Below are 17,115 nucleotides of genomic sequence, written 5' to 3'. Positions count from 1 at the left end.
CTATTACAACATCTTGAGTAAACTAATACAATAGAAAAAGACCCTACGCATGGCTAAAAAAAATCATGCGATGAAACATCTCAAATAAGCCATGTAACACCAAAAATCATCTATTGCAACATCATATATGAGCTACTGAGACATGGAAAAAAAATCCCCATGTGTAGATCTGATTGACCTCGCGTGCAATACTCCATAGCCATCATAGAGAAGCTAGGAGTCACTACCGAGAGGCCTCCATCATGCTGGATGAGTTCTTTGTCTCCATGGAAAAGCTCCCTCACAAGGACGAGGCAACCACCACCACCATGGAAAAGCTGTTGCCACCATGGATGAGCTCTAGAACCTTGAGCGTGAAGGAGTGACTACCACTGTCAAATTCGTGCGAAGAAGGGTGCCAGTGCCGACGACCTCACTCGGAGAAGGGTTGCGCGTGGAGGGCGGAGGGGTCATGCCTGAGCTCAGGTGAGAACTTGCTATGTGTGGAGAGAGAGAGAGAGCTGTTGGAGGACTATATTGTTCGGTGAATGAGGTCATGGGGATAAATATATGAAGGGATAAGATTCACGTGGATGGTAAAGAGCCACGTCGCGTCCGATATTTTGCTGGCGTCGGACATCGGGAGCTTAGCATTACCGTATATATATATATATATATATATATATATATATATATATATATATATATATATATATATATATATATATATATATATATATATATATATATATATATATATATATATATATATATATATATATAGGTGCATAGCAAGAGCTATGTATCTAAAAATGTCAAAATGAATAGTAATTTGGGACGGAAGGAGAGGTACTTTTTATCTAGCCAAACTTCTAAAACTTTGGCTACTTTTAAATATTTAGTTTAAAAACATACACATCTATGGTCCTATTTGTTTGAACTTCCTAGCAACTTCTCAGCGTGAAAAGTGAGAAGCTCAAACAAACATGAAAGCCAGAAGTTCGCAGCTTTTCAAAAAGGCTCAAAAGGTGCAGGTCAAACAAACAGGCCCTATTTGTATTTACCTTGAAGAGTAATTTCATAATATGTATATTTACCTTAAAGAGTGATTTCATAATATTATGCGCTTATTGGAGATCGAACTTTATATATTCTTTTTAAAAAAAATAGTTACAATTGTTCATAAAGACTATGAAAATTATAAAAAAATATTTTTTGTTTTTATCCTAACAGAATGAGGCATCCGAGACCTTGTTTGTTTGAGCTTATCTGAGAATCGATTATTGAGAATCTGGATTTTCTGAGAATCTGCTGTCGAGAGAATCTGTTGGCTGGATAAGCTGGGAGTTTGGCAATCCTGATCATTTGTAGCTGATTATCTATTCTGAGTGAAAAATCACATGTATGCCCCTGTGTCTCATGATAGCTTATTTGATTCATAAGTTTGAGCAGGAGATGGTTTTGTCAATATTTTTAAGTTTGTGAAACACAAACTTTAATAAAATAATTATACCAATATATTGTGAAAATTCTTGTTTCACGTTCAACAAGCAGAGGGCAAATTTTGATAATTATTCACAACTCATATGAACCATTCATACCAGAGCAATTCCAAGTTATATGGATAATGCATATGGCCAGTGTAGCCTGAACGAAGGGTGTCAGATAAACAGCTGAACATGCACAGCTGGGTAAATAACATATCGCAGTCCATGTCCTGCATCTATGATCTGAAACAGATGTTCATCAGTAGACATCAACAGCTAGCCCTTTCCCCGCAACAATCACTACCATGGCATGGCATGATCTCAGTGACTGCGCCGCCATTGAAGCACTGACGCACGAGCACTCTAGTACAGCTCCTCTTCCTAGTGGATGTGGATGACGCAGTCCGCCTTGAGAAGGAGATGCATGTGATCCTGCTGCCTCTGATCCTGCTGCCGAGCCTTCTGCGTGCGCCGTCCCTCCCTCCTGCTCTGCCTGCTGCCCACCGCGCTCCCTCCCTGCTGCCTACGGCGCTCTCTCCCTGCCGTGCTTCCCTCCCTGCCGCCCGACGCCAACCGCCGCCCGCCCACAAGATGCGCCAAACTTTCTTCCCTAGTGGCCGCGCTGCCCACCCTGAAGCCTCTATTCTTCACTGGCGCTAGAGTAGGAGGCACCGGATCTACTGGGGGAGGCACCAGAGTTTGAAGCGTTGGGATCCTGGGGAAGTGGCGGCGGCGGCGGCCTCCGAACCCTAGCGCGAGAGGAGGAACGCGGAGCAGGGGCTCGGAGGAACGGGAGGAGGGGGTATCGTTGGTAAATGAGTTGATTATTCTTGTACCGCGAGGGGACAGGCGTGTTTTGACGGAAGGCAAGCTGCGGTGGGGGATGCGGCGTCGCGGGGCGCTACTGCGTGGTCGCCGCGGCCCGTTCGGCCCGATTCTGGCGATGTGCTGCCGCGCCGCAAACATGGCTCCAAACAGGACCCTAGCTGCTACTGCTAGGCCATAGCAAAATGAAGTAGCATGTGGCGACAGCTCATGATCGAACGGTGAGTTTGAAGGTACCCGAGGAGGAGTGTAGAGGGAAAAAGCATCTACATTATTAAATATTATTTAGGAGTAGCCTTAGGTCATGTTTGGAGGCAACGAGACTATTAACTATAGGTTAATTATAAAACCAATTGCATAAATGAAAGTTTTGCGAGATGAATCTATTAAGCCTAATTAATTCGTGATTTGATCATATGATGCTACAGTAGTATGTGCTAATCATGGATTAATTAGGTTTAAAATAGATTCGTCTCGCGAATTAGTTCACATTTAGTACTTCTAATTTTTAATTAGTATCCAATCATCTGATATGACCGGATTAAAAATTAATCCATGATCCGAATCGTGGCACCCAACCAATTGGATCAGCCGGGCGAAAATCCAGCGGGACCCACGAGCCCACTTACCATTCCTGCGGTTTCCCAAACCGGTAACGTGCAGATCCATTAAACCGGTATCTTGTCCCACGTGGCCACACTGAGCCCACATATAGCGGGTCAAGGTTCCCATGCTATGCGCAGTTGAGCAAGAAGCAGGGATGAAAGCGGTCGGAAACGGTTTGGAAAACACACTAACTATTTCCGCTACTATATTTTTTACGCGGGAACGGGAAGGCTGGTCGGGAAAGTAAAATCGGAAATACGGGATGTCGGAAACGATACATTTCGATCGGGGAAAAGTCGATAACGATCGGGAATCGGTAATCCAAATCAGGAACGTCAACGCACGTAACCACTTCAGCTTATCCACGATGAACGAGTTCAACGAAAAAGAAGAAGTGGCTGGTTGCGTCCACATCCAATAGGGATTCTTGCAGCATCAAATCATTTAGCATATGTTGTAGGCACAGCAAAAAAATAAAAAATAAAAAGGAAAATGCACATGCATACGCATGGCCTTAGCGGCGTGCGCAGCGCTCAGCAGGCGCTCAGCTCGCTTTACCTTGGTAACGGCCCATTACGGCCCAGCGTGCACAGCAGCAGCAAGCACCACTATACCAGTACACCAGGCGCACACAAGTTTAATACCACCTCGCGGAGGCAGCTGGGAGGGGGGAGCCGGCGCTTTTAATAATTGGACTCCCGGTCTCCAGAGGGCCACAAGCTTTTATCGAGCGCTCCTTGGTCTCTGACTGAAATAATAATACAAAATAAAATTTAATATACGGGAATTAAAACGGGAAAAGCGGGAATTTTCCTGTTAAAAAACAGGATCCGTGAATTTGGTCGGGAAACGAGCCCAACTGATTCCGGTCCCAGTTCCTGCCAAATTTCCTGTTTTTCGCCGGATTTATTCGGTTACCGATAATCTGGTATCCGGTCGGGATATTACGGCATTCGGTGCCGGTTGGGACGGGTTTAAATCCCGTCCCGTTTTCATCCCTCGCCAATTGCTAGAAGCCTCTCCGGGTCTGTCCGTGAAGCTCTATTAGCTGGGTCCCACTGTCCAGTCAGGACCCCTCAGTCGCTTGCTACCCCCACCCCACAGCCCCACCACGCCCCCGCCGCCCGCCGGAATATCCCGCCCCGCCCAATCCAGTGAGTATCCGCGTCCCCCGCGGCGGCGCCATGCGTCTCCTTCCCCTCGTCCTCGCCCTCTCGCTCGCTGCGGCGTCGTCCGCCGCCGCGACCGCGAGCGGCGCCTGGTCCGTCCTCCGCACGGTCACGGACGCCCCGACGGCGGCTTCCTCCGACGACGCCGACACGCTCTTCTGCGACAGCTGGAGGCTGTCCGTGGAGACGGCCAACGCGGGGCCCTGGGGCGCCATCCCCGTGCGCTGCGTGGCGTTCGTGCAGGCGTACATGGAGGGTCCCCGCTACGCGTCCGACTCCGCCGTCGCCGCCGCCGACTCCCTCGCATTCGCCTCCGGCGCCCTGGCCGCCGCCGAGGCGGGCGCTGCGAAGCCCGCGTGGGTGTTCGACGTCGACGAGACGCTGCTCACCAACGCGCCCTACTACGCGGTCAACGGATGGGGGTACGTTGACTTCCAGGAACCATGGCTGATGGCTCTGTTTCTTGCTTGGCCTTAGTTGCTTGATACATTGAGTATTCCTGCGTTTGCCAATTGGTGATTCGGAAACGTCGATTTCGATGCAAATTGGTGTATAATCTTAGAACTTTTAAGCATTTCACTGGGTAATACTCTAGCTCTTCACTATGGGGTTTGGCATTGGTTGTTCAGCTAGGGAATGCCTTTGCCCTTTAGTGTCGACCTCGCCTAATGCATTAAGGTATGGTGGGATTTCTGGTTTGCTAAGCACATTGCTGCATAAACATATCATTTCACCGTTTGTAATAAAATTTAATTGTCACCTGAATTCCAAATTGAATTATGTCATGAAACGGAGTTTTCCAATTTTCAAATGCTGTTTCATGACATAGTTTAGTTATGTTTTTGCTAAACGCATTGTGTGATTCAAAACTCTCAGGGGCTTTCTGCTTTCAGATAATATTACTGGCGCTAGCAATTCAAATTGAGGAGAAAGTAAAGCTGTCTACAGGCTACTCCTAAAATCCTATTTAGCATAACCCTTGGATTTCTGCAAGTAACTTGTAGGATAGCCCATAATGTTCTCTGTAGAATAAAAGAAGGGTGTTAGATCTTTCCAAGGCAACTCAATTGATATTGGACATACTTATTTTGAAAAGATCAGGTACCCCTGGATTGGTTGTTTGATCTAGCTTTTCAATGGATTGCATGATAATGTTTAATGTTCTGTTAGAATGCTACTTTGTATTTACATTTTCCCTGATTCTTTAGATCTCAGGAATTCAATGAGACCTCCTTTGATGAATGGGTAGATGCAGCAAAGGCGCCTGCATTACCATCTAGCCTGAAACTGTACAAGGAGCTTCAGGGACTTGGTTTCCACATTATCCTCTTGACTGGCCGGACTGAATTCCAGCGTAATTCAACAGAAGCAAATCTTTTGTTTGCTGGATACCAATCATGGGAAAAACTAATACTAAGGTATTTCTTAAAACTCCTGTATCGAAATGATTCTGCAGTGTTGACAGTTCGAAATATATTAGTACAGAATTATGTTCAGAAGCTTTTATGAGAAGTACCTGATATATGCCTTATCCTGAGAAATTCTAATGTAAGGTTTCAAAGTTTCACTACTATAAAAGCAAGAAAAGTTCTTTATTAGGGTTGGTGCCAGATTTACATTAAACCTGATGCTGTGGTGATTATAATAGGTCATTATCAGATAATACATTATATGCTCTGCTATATTTCCATCTTGTGATGGTTGTGTATTACACTAGTTAAGACTGTTTGCCATGTCTCTCAAACAGTTGCGTATAATGTGATTTATTAGTTTATCCATTGTTGTCTTAGTTATCCACAAATTAATTGTGCTGTTGTACCAGTTAGATGTAGAATCAGATTGTACCAGTGCAACTATATAAAAAAAACATCCGATTTACATCACCATTTTGCAATTATGATACTGCAGACTTCTCACATGCATCCGGAGATTAGTGTTTTAGGGCAAACACTTCAAAATGTGGAAGTTATTACTATTGTTATGTGAATCATTATTTTTAGTGTTTATTGATTCAATGGTTTTTTTTTCCTGCAGGCAACCTTCTGATATTGGCAAGACTGCTGTGCTGTACAAATCAGAGAGACGAGCAGCGATGGAGGCTGAAGGATTCAAGATACTTGGAAATTCAGGGGATCAGTGGAGTGATTTGATAGGACCTCCAATGGCAACGAGATCCTTCAAGCTTCCAAATCCAATGTACTTTATCAGTTGATTTTATTGGTGGAACGGTGGAGGAAATAGCTGTTCCTTTTGTAGGGCATTCATAGCATCTTTATGGTCCCATTCTGTAACTGCTTTCATTTTCAAAGATTTCATTAGTCATCAATTGTGCCCATAAATTTGCATTTATCTTCAAGCACTCGGAGATCGCACTGGGGGTGAGGCCATTTAATCTGTTCAATGATGGTTTGTAACTGATGCATCACTTTCCATACTGCATTTGCTGCTTATGCAAATTGTGAAACTAGTCAAACTGCTTTCATTTGTAAAGCATCCATGTTCAAAGTTGAAGTGGATGGAATTTTCATTCATGTTTTTTAATTTGGGTATGTTCAGATGCACATGGTGGTTCTTTTGTCAATTTGTGGTGGTTTTTAGTAACATTACTCTCAAATCAAATGGCAGAGTACATTCATACGTACAAGAATGTACTCTGTTTTTTAGTTCAGCCATTTCAGTTGTTAACATTTGCATGGTCCACTATATAGCAATCAAGGATGCAGACACATGAGAGAAGTAAATAAAACGATTTCAAAAAGCTCTAGTGACGAGGGAAGATGAGGCCGCCGACTGAACGTGTTCAATCTCAGTGCTGTACTTATCTCATTTCACTGGGCATGACACTACATTTCTTGCCATGGCCTAGCATCTGTACATCTCTCTCTTGCCCTGGTATGCAGGTGGTTTGCCCCTCGGCGCCTTTTTGGATATCGTCTTCGACAGCCGGTTCTTGGCGCCCAGCACTTCAGCACAGCGCCCGGGCGCCTTCTTTCTTCTGGTGTAAGGGGTGGTCTTCTTGGCGAGGTCTTCCACACAGCTGACATCGACCAGCGATGTGAAGGACTGGGACCTCCCCTTGTAGTGCTTGGACAGCCCTGTTCTGCAGTGAGTGAATTTAGATGTCAGAGATCGTGTTGCTGGTGTGATTGACGCTATATTCAGACTAGTTACGGTTTGCTGAGACTGTAATTCAAGGTTCAATAATGGAATTCATGGTTGGGTAAATAAAATAGCAGCGGTCCTTGTAGAAATGGTTTCAGTTGGACTAGTTTCCACAATGGTATTGTTTATCTAAATTGGTGAGGTCGAATTTGGAACTACAATATTTACGTCTTGATAGAGAATGACATGAGCTCTGAAGGAGACTCAGAGACTGATAAACATTGATCAGGTTCCCTTTTGTTAGCCATTTTTGCACTAAGTTTGCTGTTCAATCCTCGCCCAAAAAAAATTAAAGCTTACTGTTGAAGACCTTAAAGTATTAAATCACAACCTAGAGCTCATCTTTCTTAATACCGCGATTATTAAATCACAACCTAGAGCTCATCTTTCCTAGTACCGCGGTTGCACATGAAAAACAGATCCTTAATTATGCAATGACCCTGATCGTAGGATTGAGGTGTGTATGTACCTGAGAGCCGGAAGATCCTCCATCATCGTCGAGAGCGCGTAGAGCGGGCCGGGCGGCCCGCCGGCGGCCTCGCCGATCTGCGTCGTCGTTTCCGACCCCGACGACGTCAAGGAGGACAACGACGAGGACGAGACGTCACGATCCGGCCGGGAGGACGACGTCGCGCCGTCGCCGTCCTCCTCTTCGTCGGTGAGGCTCGACGTCGACGATCCGCTAGACATCGTCTCGGTCCCGGCCGCCACCCAGCCGCCGTCACATCGGTCTCCTTCTACAACCTCCCCTCGCCGCCGTCGGCCATGGAGCGTCACCACCGCCTCGCAAGCAGCATCTCCTCCCATCACGATCTACCGAACTGAAGCAGCGGCGGCACGATCGAGCAGCTTGCAACGCATGGGGCCCCGATCAGGGTTCCGTGCGTGCGCCCCGTTTATATACGCGAGGAGGCCGGCCGGGGGAGGAGGAGATCATGGGATGGAACTGGATTGGCTCGGCTCACATAAGGCAAGGAAGAGAGAGGGAGCGGATATGCATTGCATGGGTACGTTTCAGTGGGCGGGCGGGTATCCTCCCCGATCGCAGCGCGGTCTCTCTCTATCTGTGTCTTCCTCTCTCTCTCATATCCGGATAGGGCTCGGCGCCCGGCGGCCTGATCAACGGGAGGGGCTGGATGGATGGGTCGGCGAAAAGTGAAAAATGGAGGCGGCATCTCTCGCCCGGCAGGCGCCAGCTCGATCGTCCACGTCCACCGCCTCCGCTCCCTCCGGAAACGGATCGATCGTGACCGTGCACGATTTAGTTTTTTTTATTTTTAAAAATATGGAAGAGCTGCATATCTTTGTATTTTTTTAAAAATAGTTTAACATACCACGCGGATTAACTAGCATACGCACACGAATTGTTACAAATAAGAGATTACATAACAATATAAACAATCAAATAGCCGATTAGGGACTGTAGGGGCCTGGCCCAACACACCAACTGACGCCGGCCAGAAGATTCATGACTTTAAAAATTGCGTTTAAATTTTTCTGTTGGTTTACCGTGGTTTCTTACTGCGTGGACTGTTTGACCGATCGAGGGTGGGTCCCTTTCCTGCTTCCTCATGTGTGTAAACTGTTCTTCTCATTTTTGTCCATCCCTTTACATGGACTCGTCAGTATGATCATTATTGTTTTGCTTTTTCTATTGAAGGATTCTCGTTTCGTACTGGTTGTACGTACGTGGGGCGTGTCAGGATAAAGATGAGAGATATTTTCTCGCAAAAATATTCTCCCTGTTTCTCGAATTATTCTCTTCCTTAATTTCGCTTGGTCGGTGTCAGCGTCTTGCCGTACATTGCGGTACAGCGATTAAATCACATTTCCACGTGGATTCCCCGCATGCACGCCAGCTTGGTATATTTATTTGTTCCAACATTTATTCCGTATATCTGAAACGCACGGGAGTGAATACGGATGGTAATAAACGGTGGTAATTAATTAAGGAGCGGATAAAGTTACCTTACCACGTCTCTTTCGAGATAAGCATGCTACCGCACGTGCACGACACAGACATCTCGATCGTGGCTGTCACTGCACAGGTTTAGCGACGAGTCTATCTGCCTGTCCCGGTGCCTCGGTGGATTAGATAGCCAAGGATAAAGATCGATCCATGAGAATGTTCCGCTGCGGTCAATTTCTTCACGTTCAACATATTCTATACGACACATGCAAACATGTTAGCCTTCCACTTTTGGGGGTGCCCTATAACTACTGGTACATATACCTCCCAAAATATTGAAAATCTTATTGATTTTCGCCAAAGATACCGTACCGTATGTGATGTTTTAGAGCATTCCTGACATCTGAGGTAGAACCCCACCGAATGGGATGCAAATCATAGCTAGTGCTCTGCTCTCGTTTTACGCACATGCACATATGTGAGTTTTAATTTGTTGATGGTTAAATTTCTAGGGCATATATATAGCACACTCAGTGTGTTAGTGGTGTAGTGGTGTGTCTATGTATGTGCTGCCTTAAAATAGTTAAGAAAGATATGGACTAAGGTCCTGTTTGGCACGGCTCCACTCCTAAACTCCAGCAACTCCATCAAAAAATTCAGCCAAACACCCCAACTCCAAAACTCCATGGAGTTGCCAACTCCATGGAGTTGCCAACTCCATGGAGCTGTAGTGCAAATGGAGGTGGAGTTTTGGAGCACCTCTTTTGCTGCTCCAGAAACCTCTCTTTTGAACCTTCTCGTGGAGTTGGTGGGTAATTACCCACCAATGCCATTGGTTACAAAAAAAACGTTTCATTCTATTCTCCCTTCTATTCTCTCGAGCCCCACTCGCCGCCAGAGCCCTGCCCGTCACCGCCCCCGTGGCCGGCCGGCCCCGCCGCCCGTCGCCGCCCGTCACCGCCCGCCGCCGCCCGGCGCCGCGCCCGCCGCCCGCCGCCGCCCGTCGCCCGTCGCCGCCCACCGCCGCGCCTGTCGCCGCCCACCGCCGCGCCCGTCGCCCGTTGCCGCCCGTCGCTCGCCGCCAGTCGCCCACAGCCGCCCGCCGCCGCCCGTCACCGCGCCCGTCGCCCGTCGCCGCCCGCCGCCGCCCGTCGCCGCGCCCGCTGCCCGCCGTCGCCCGTCGCCGCCCGTCGCCCGCCGCCGCCCGCCGCCGCCCGTTGCCGCGCCCGTCGCCCGTCGTCGCCCGTCGCCGCCCGCCGCCCGTCGTCGCCCATCGCCACCCACCCAGCCGCCTGTCGTCGCCGCCCGTCGCCACCCGCCGCCCCGTCGCTACCCACCCCGCCGCCCGTGGAGGGTCTCCCGTGTGCGGCACAGTGCAGTGAAAAAGGAGGAAGAAGAAGATGGAATAGAGAGGATGACAAGTGGGGCCTTAATTGGGGGGCAACAATGGCAATCCACACTGAAATCGATCTTTTCTGGAGCTGAGAGCACACATCTAGCCAAAAACCTCATTTTTGTTCTGGAGTTTTGGAGCGGAGCTGGCTCCATGTGGAGTTCTGGAGTGGAGCAGCTCCACCCGGAGTTGGAGCCATGCCAAACAGGGCCTAAATTTAAGCAATTTATCCTGCAATGTGCATATTTATTAAACCACCAACATTAAACTATTATAAATACATTTCAAGGGTAATGTTTAAATATTATAAATACATTTTAAGGGTAATGTTTAAAATATTATAAATACATTTCAAGGATAATGTATGTTGGCATTCACCATGAAAGATAAATGATACAATAAAAAGATAATGTATGCCCCAAAAGACCCCCTGGCGGAGATACTTTTGCAGAGGGCTTAAGATGATTGTACACATTATTTCTGTCGGCCATAGAGAATGCATCAGAGCAACTCCAAGAGGCTGCTAATCTTACCCTCAATACCTTCTTTAGGGAAAAAAGAGAAAAAATAAACTCCAATAGTCCACCTAAAACTTTCCTAAAAAATAAGCAATGCTAAAAAACGCCCTCTCGCCCCGTATATTTTCGCAACCCGTCGTCTTCCCCAATCCCCCGACCTCCGTTGCCGCGCCCCCTTCCCGCGCTATTTTTTTTTGCGCGCTCCTCTCCGCTGATTCCGGCGGCGGCGGCCCTCCTCTCCCGACAGCGCCCTCCTCCGCGAGGCCACCCGCCTCGTCGTAGTTATCTCCCTCGCCCCCACCCCCACCCCACCGCCCCCGGCCCGATCCAGCAGTCCCGACCCCTCCTCTCACCGTCAGCCTCCTGCACGCCAATCCCACGCACCCAGAGAGCTAGCCGCGACTAATAAACACCAGCAGCTAGCTAATAGCCATGCCACGGCCGGAGCCCGCGCGGTGCTCATCGTCCTTGGTGCGGCCGCCGTCGTGCTCCAGCTGGCCGTGGTGGCGGAGGTGTGCAAGACACCTGCAAGCGCGCCATCTATTTCAGGAAACGGCTTCCTCGTCTGCTCCACCATAAGCACGACGGCGTAGGACCTGCAGAACTGCGACGAGGAGGAGGCGGCGCCAAGAGCAAGAAGAGTCTTCTTGGGAGCAGGTTGTGGCCGGGAGGGGTGGGGGTGCCTTCTCTCCTGGCCACGACGGATGAGGGATTCGCTGCTGCAGGCGTAGAGGACGACGACGAGTACCTGGCGCGGGAGGCCGGGTGGGGGGTGCTGCAGATGGGTGGGTCAAGGCCTTCCACGTCCCCGTCGCGCTCTTCAACGATTTCTTCTTGGACTTCTTCAAAGTATATGCGCGCATCTGAACTACCTGCACATTGATTGGATCTGATCATGTTCTTATGGTCGTACTAATGGTGTTGTTTGTTGCTTGCGTTGGGTCAAGATTAGGCCGAGGTGCTGTCCGCGCTTATCTACAAAGTGAGGAACTCGCTGCCTGACAGGTGACCGACTGATGCTCCTGCTATCTGTGCTTCAAATTGCTAGTAGCAGTATTGAAATCGTTGCTCTGTTTTCCTTTGCCTGTGTGTTCTGAACAGGCTGTGCCTAACTTCTATCTTTTCGGATTGGTTTAGATTATCATTAGTACATCAATCGGTATTCAGTAGTGTTATGTTTTCCAAAGACTAAATTACAATCACTTAAATAAAGCTTGCAGTGACGATGGCCCGGGGTCCGGCGGCGTGACGGTGCTGGGAAATAAAAAGCCGGCGACAGGAGGGTTCCAACGCTGCTTAGCAAAAACACGGATTTTAAAATGGACCTAATATGATGACGTGGCCCGATTTGAAATATTGGGAGGTTAGCTTTTAGCATTCTGCTGTGGGCTGATATGTTTTTGGAGGGGAAATTTTTTAGCATAGCCCCCAATACCTTGTTTTGGGAAAGAATTTTTTAGCGTCCTCTTGGAGTTGCTCTGATCACGTATGATGATTGGACAACGATGGCTAAGATTAGCCGCTGGCTGGTATATCTCGTACGGAGTAGGGATAAGAAAAGAAATGAAATAAAATGGAATGGAACTGGCCACGTTGGCACAAAAAGTTGTTTCATTGCGCTTTTGGCAACATTCTGTACATGTGAATTTTTATTTTTGACTGGAGTAGTATTTAGTACCAGTACTTATCATCACCATATCTTGACCGGCCTGCGAGGCGGCAACACCTGGATGCCAGTCAGCCAAAAGCCCAGCGCTTGATCGTGACCGGTCTTGTAGATAGAGGAGATGAGCATTGCATTTCCGCATGTCCACGTCAATCTCTGTCGTCCTAACACTTTTTCTGGGTTTTAATTTCTACGATAGACATGCATGCCGTGATCGGAGGCCTCTTGGCGGTGAAGACGAACAATGTCATCTAAACGGTGGGCATCCCCTTCTTCTCTGTGGGCGGGGATGGCGTTTGATTTTTCCAATTTGGCAGCGTCGTTGATGGTGATGGCACCGCGCAGCGGCCGGGGGGTTGAGCTGCTGTGCTGACTTTAATTTGGGGAGTCCTGCAGGCTTGCTGTACCTAAGGGCAGCTTCTACCTACGTACAGACCTCTTCGGCTCTTCCTACCTCCGGTATCCACGCGCAATTGTACGTGAGTGACTGATGGCCTGATGGGTGTCATGCATGAGTAGGGACTTCGGTATGCATCGTGCATGTTTGCAATGGTGGGAAGAAAACATATAAAATGTAGAGAAAATTCCTATATGCTATTGAAAATTTAGCTCATCTCTTTATGCCATCCAAATTTAGATCATCCATTTCCCTCCTATGCCATTACTGTCACATCCGAGTTACATAGCTGTTAGATGAACGCGGGAAAAGAAAATCACTACTAGAGAACTGACTTTAGATCCCATCCCCTTTAGTCTCGGTTTAATTTCAGCCCGGGAGAAAAGGGGTGCGTCACGGTAGGCTGGAATGGGGCGCACCTTTACTCGGTTTTTTTTTTGCAACCGGGACTACAGGCCACCCTTTAGTCTCGGTTAAAACGGCTAGTTTCCGAGCACCGACGGCACCACCCTTTACCCCTGGTTAGAACCACTAACCGGGACAAAAGATCCAACCTTTTATCTCGGTTGGAGTTACTAACCGGGATAAACGTTTTACTCCCGGTTGGTAATTCCAACCGGGACAAAAGGTTGGAGCTTTTGTCCCGATTGGCGTTACCAACCGGGAGTAACCACCAACCGGGACAAAAGCTCTAATCTTTTGTCCCGGTTGGATTTACCAACCAGGATAAAATCTTATCTACAAGTACCCTTTCTTCCTCCTCCACTCCTCCAGCCCGAGCCACTCCACTCCACAAAGACAGAGAAGCTCATCCTCTCCATGGCGCCGAAGCAAGCCTAGGGGAGGTGCTGCTGAATTTTTTTTCCTCATTTCTGTGGGGATTTCACCCATCCAAAGTGTTGTGAAGGTTAGTTACCTCATGCTCCATTCATTTATTGTTGTTAAGCTTTGTTTTATACTTTAGAGAGGGAGAAAAATTAGTTTGTTTGTTTTTAAGCATGTAGAGGATTTGTATTTATACATGTTTTTGAGCTACAATGTGATGGATAGTTTGAATGGAGAATGGATAGAAAATGTGAGGTAGAATTGAGATTATTTCAATTTTATGTATTAGGGAAAAATTAGAGTAAATATATTTTTAATACTTATAAATTAGCCATATAAATTGTAGGTGTAATTTGATACTTAAGTACTTTTGAGATAGAGGTATGCAATTAGCCATTTTTAGAATAAGTACATTATGTGGGAAATATTGAATTTTTTAATAGTTTAGTTATTTGTAAATTAAATATGAGCTAAATAATTTGTGTATTTCTATGTAAATTTTCAGCAATATTTGAGTTTGTTGTACTGTATGATGTTGTTTGCTTCTGAAATTTTAATTTGTGTATTTCTATCTAAAATTGTAGCAATGTGATGGATAGTTTTATTGTAATTCATTTTATTGATGGCTTGCGTAATACGATGCAGATGGACTGGCAATGGATGTATAACGCGGACAGGTGGAGCAAGGTGTTTATTGCTGGCATGAATAATTTTCTTGAAGTGGTCAAAGCGAACAAGCCAGAGAACGGGTTCATATCTTATCCATGTGCCCAATGCAGTAACCAGAAGTGCTACTCAAAGGCTTCCTAGGGGACTATTCACAGCCACTTGTTTAGATACGATTTCAAGCCTAACTATTTGGTTTGGACCCGTCACGGTGAAAGAGGGGTTGTAATGGAAGATGATGAAGAGGAGGAGGATGATGACAACATTCTGGACTACGCTATAAGCCAATCTTTTACAGATACTACAATGGGTGGGGTTGATGAAGATGAGTTTGCAGAAGATGGCCATACTGATGACCTCGGTCAGGTGCTTAGGGATGCACATAGAGATTGCGAAACTCAAAAGGAAGCATCAAAGTTGCAGCGCATGATAGATGATCACAGGAAATTGCTATATCCAGATTGCCAGGGAGGCTATAAAAAGTTGGGTACCACACTAGAATTTATGGAATGGAAGGTCAAAAATGGTGTGTCCGATAAGGTATTTTAGGGGATGTTGAAAATTGTCAAGAAGATTCTTTCCAAGAATAATGAATTGCCATCCACAAAATATGAAGCTAAACAGATTGTGCCCTCTGGGATTGAAGGTTCAGAAGATACACGCATGCCCTAATGATTGTATCCTCTATCGTGGTGTTGAATACGAGGATCTGGATGCGTGTCCCGTGTGCGAAGCGCTGCAGTATAAGATTAGGCAAGATGATCCTGGTGATGTCGAGGGGCAACCTCCTAGGAAGAGAGTTCCCGCGAAAGTGATGTGGTATTTCCTTATAATATCACGCTTGAAGCGCTTGTTCAGGAACAAGACGAATGCTAAGTTGATGCAATGGCACAAAGAAAAACGTAAGGAAGATAAGATGCTGAGACACCCCACTGATAGGGCTCAGTGGAGATCAATTGATGGAGAATTCCCAGAGTTTGAAGGTGATCCAAGGAACATAAGGTTTGTTTTAAGTACTGATGGATTCAATCCATTCGGTGAGTTGAGTAGTGGTCATAGTACTTGGCCTGTGACCTTATGTATGTTTAACCTTCCTCCTTGGATGTGCATGAAACGGAAGTTCATTATGATACCGGCGCTTATCCAAGGCCCAAAGCAACCCGGCAACGACATTGATGTGTACCTAAGATCGTTGGTTGATGAACTTTTACAGCTCTGGAAGGAAAAAGGTGTACATGTGTGGGATGAGGATAAACAAGAGATGTTTAACCTGCGAGCACTGTTGTTCGTAACCATCAATGATTGGCCTGCACTAAGTAACCTTTCGGGACAGACAAACAAGGGATATCGAGCCTGCACCCACTTCTTAGACGACACAGATAGCATGTATTTGAAGCACTGTAAGAAGGTAGTCTATATGGGTCATCGTCGATTTCTCCATGCTCACCACCAGCTGCGAGAAAGTGGGATGCATTTCAAAGGGGCACCAGAAACTCGTAAAAAACATTTACATCGTAATGGAAAATGTGTCTTTGAGATGATAAATGATGTAAGGGTAGTATTTGGAAAAAGTCTTGGTAGCCAACCTGTTCCGAACGACGATGATGGACGTGCAACCATGTGGAAGAAGAAGTCAATATTTTGAGAGCTACCTTATTAGGAAACCCTAGATGTCCGCAATGCAATAGCCGTGATGCACCTGACGAAAAACCTTTGTATGAACTTGCTAGGCTTCATGGGTGTTTATGGGCCCTCAAAAGATACACTGGAAGCACGATGAGACCTTAAAGAAATGGGGCAACAGGATGACCTACATCCAGAAAAGAGAGATAACGGACAGCACTACTTATGTCCTGCTAGTTACACTCTCAGCAAGGAAGAGAAGGATAGCATGTTTGAATGCTTGAATAGTCTGAAGATCCCGTATGGGTACTCCTTGAATATAAAGAGAATAATAAATATGAAAGAAAAGAAATTTACAAATCTCAAAGCCCATGATTGCCACATGTTGATGACCCAGTTGCTTCTAGTTGTACTGAGGGGTGTTCTAACAGAGAATGTTTGATTGCCGCTCGTAAAGCTATGCGCGTTTCTCAATGCGATTTCACAGAAGGCAATCGATCCATCGAAGCTAATAAAGCTACAGAACAATGTGGTGCAATGTCTTGTTAGCTTTGAGTTGGTATTTCCCCCATCTTTCTTCAATATTATGACTCACCTTCTGGTTCACCTAGTAAAAGAGATTAATATTCTCGGACCATTATACCTGCTCAATATGTGGCCTTTCGAGAGGTTCATGTCAGTCCTAAAAAACTATGTTCTTAATCGTGCCCGTCCAGAAGGAAGCATCGCCAAGGGATATGGAACAGAGGAGGTGATTGAGTTTTGTGTTGATTTTATTGACTCAATTGACCCGATTGGGTTCCAACTTCACGCCACGAGGGGAGGCTGTGGGGAATGGGCACCCTTGGAAGGAAAGTATGTTTGAGCAATGATGCTGATTTGTTCAACAA

At 46.6% G+C, this 17,115-nt stretch overlaps 2 protein-coding genes and 1 long non-coding RNA gene across 4 annotated transcripts; 2 read left to right on the top strand and 1 right to left on the bottom strand.

The window, feature by feature from the left end:
* The first annotated feature begins 3,903 nt into the window (after window positions 1-3,903).
* Window positions 3,904-6,621, top strand: LOC101770016 (acid phosphatase 1). The gene is made up of 3 exons (XM_004965561.3): window positions 3,904-4,488; window positions 5,275-5,484; window positions 6,101-6,621. The coding sequence occupies exons 1-3, from the start codon at window positions 4,082-4,084 to the stop codon at window positions 6,276-6,278; spliced, it is 795 nt and encodes a 264-aa protein (XP_004965618.1). The 5' UTR covers window positions 3,904-4,081; the 3' UTR covers window positions 6,279-6,621.
* Window positions 6,622-6,801: 180 nt separating this feature from the next.
* LOC101769613 lies at window positions 6,802-8,335 on the bottom strand. The gene is made up of 2 exons (XM_004965560.3): window positions 7,698-8,335; window positions 6,802-7,166 (listed from the first exon to the last, which is right to left on the bottom strand). The coding sequence occupies exons 1-2, from the start codon at window positions 8,033-8,035 to the stop codon at window positions 6,929-6,931; spliced, it is 576 nt and encodes a 191-aa protein (XP_004965617.1). The 5' UTR covers window positions 8,036-8,335; the 3' UTR covers window positions 6,802-6,928.
* A 2,826-nt stretch (window positions 8,336-11,161) lies between these two features.
* LOC105914294 lies at window positions 11,162-12,647 on the top strand. Of its 2 annotated transcripts, none has more exons than XR_001163866.2 (3): window positions 11,162-11,897; window positions 11,996-12,053; window positions 12,262-12,647. It is a non-coding gene; the product is annotated as an uncharacterized LOC105914294 (long non-coding RNA). The 2 variants fall into 2 exon arrangements; XR_001163867.2 differs by having other exon boundaries at window positions 11,181-11,897; window positions 12,001-12,053.
* Window positions 12,648-17,115: the final 4,468 nt, after the last annotated feature.

This window comes from Setaria italica, chromosome IV (assembly GCF_000263155.2).
Source record: "Setaria italica strain Yugu1 chromosome IV, Setaria_italica_v2.0, whole genome shotgun sequence".
Taxonomy (NCBI): domain Eukaryota; kingdom Viridiplantae; phylum Streptophyta; class Magnoliopsida; order Poales; family Poaceae; genus Setaria; species Setaria italica.
Note: the sequence above shows the minus strand (reverse complement) of the source record. Positions and strands in the feature narration are given on the sequence as shown.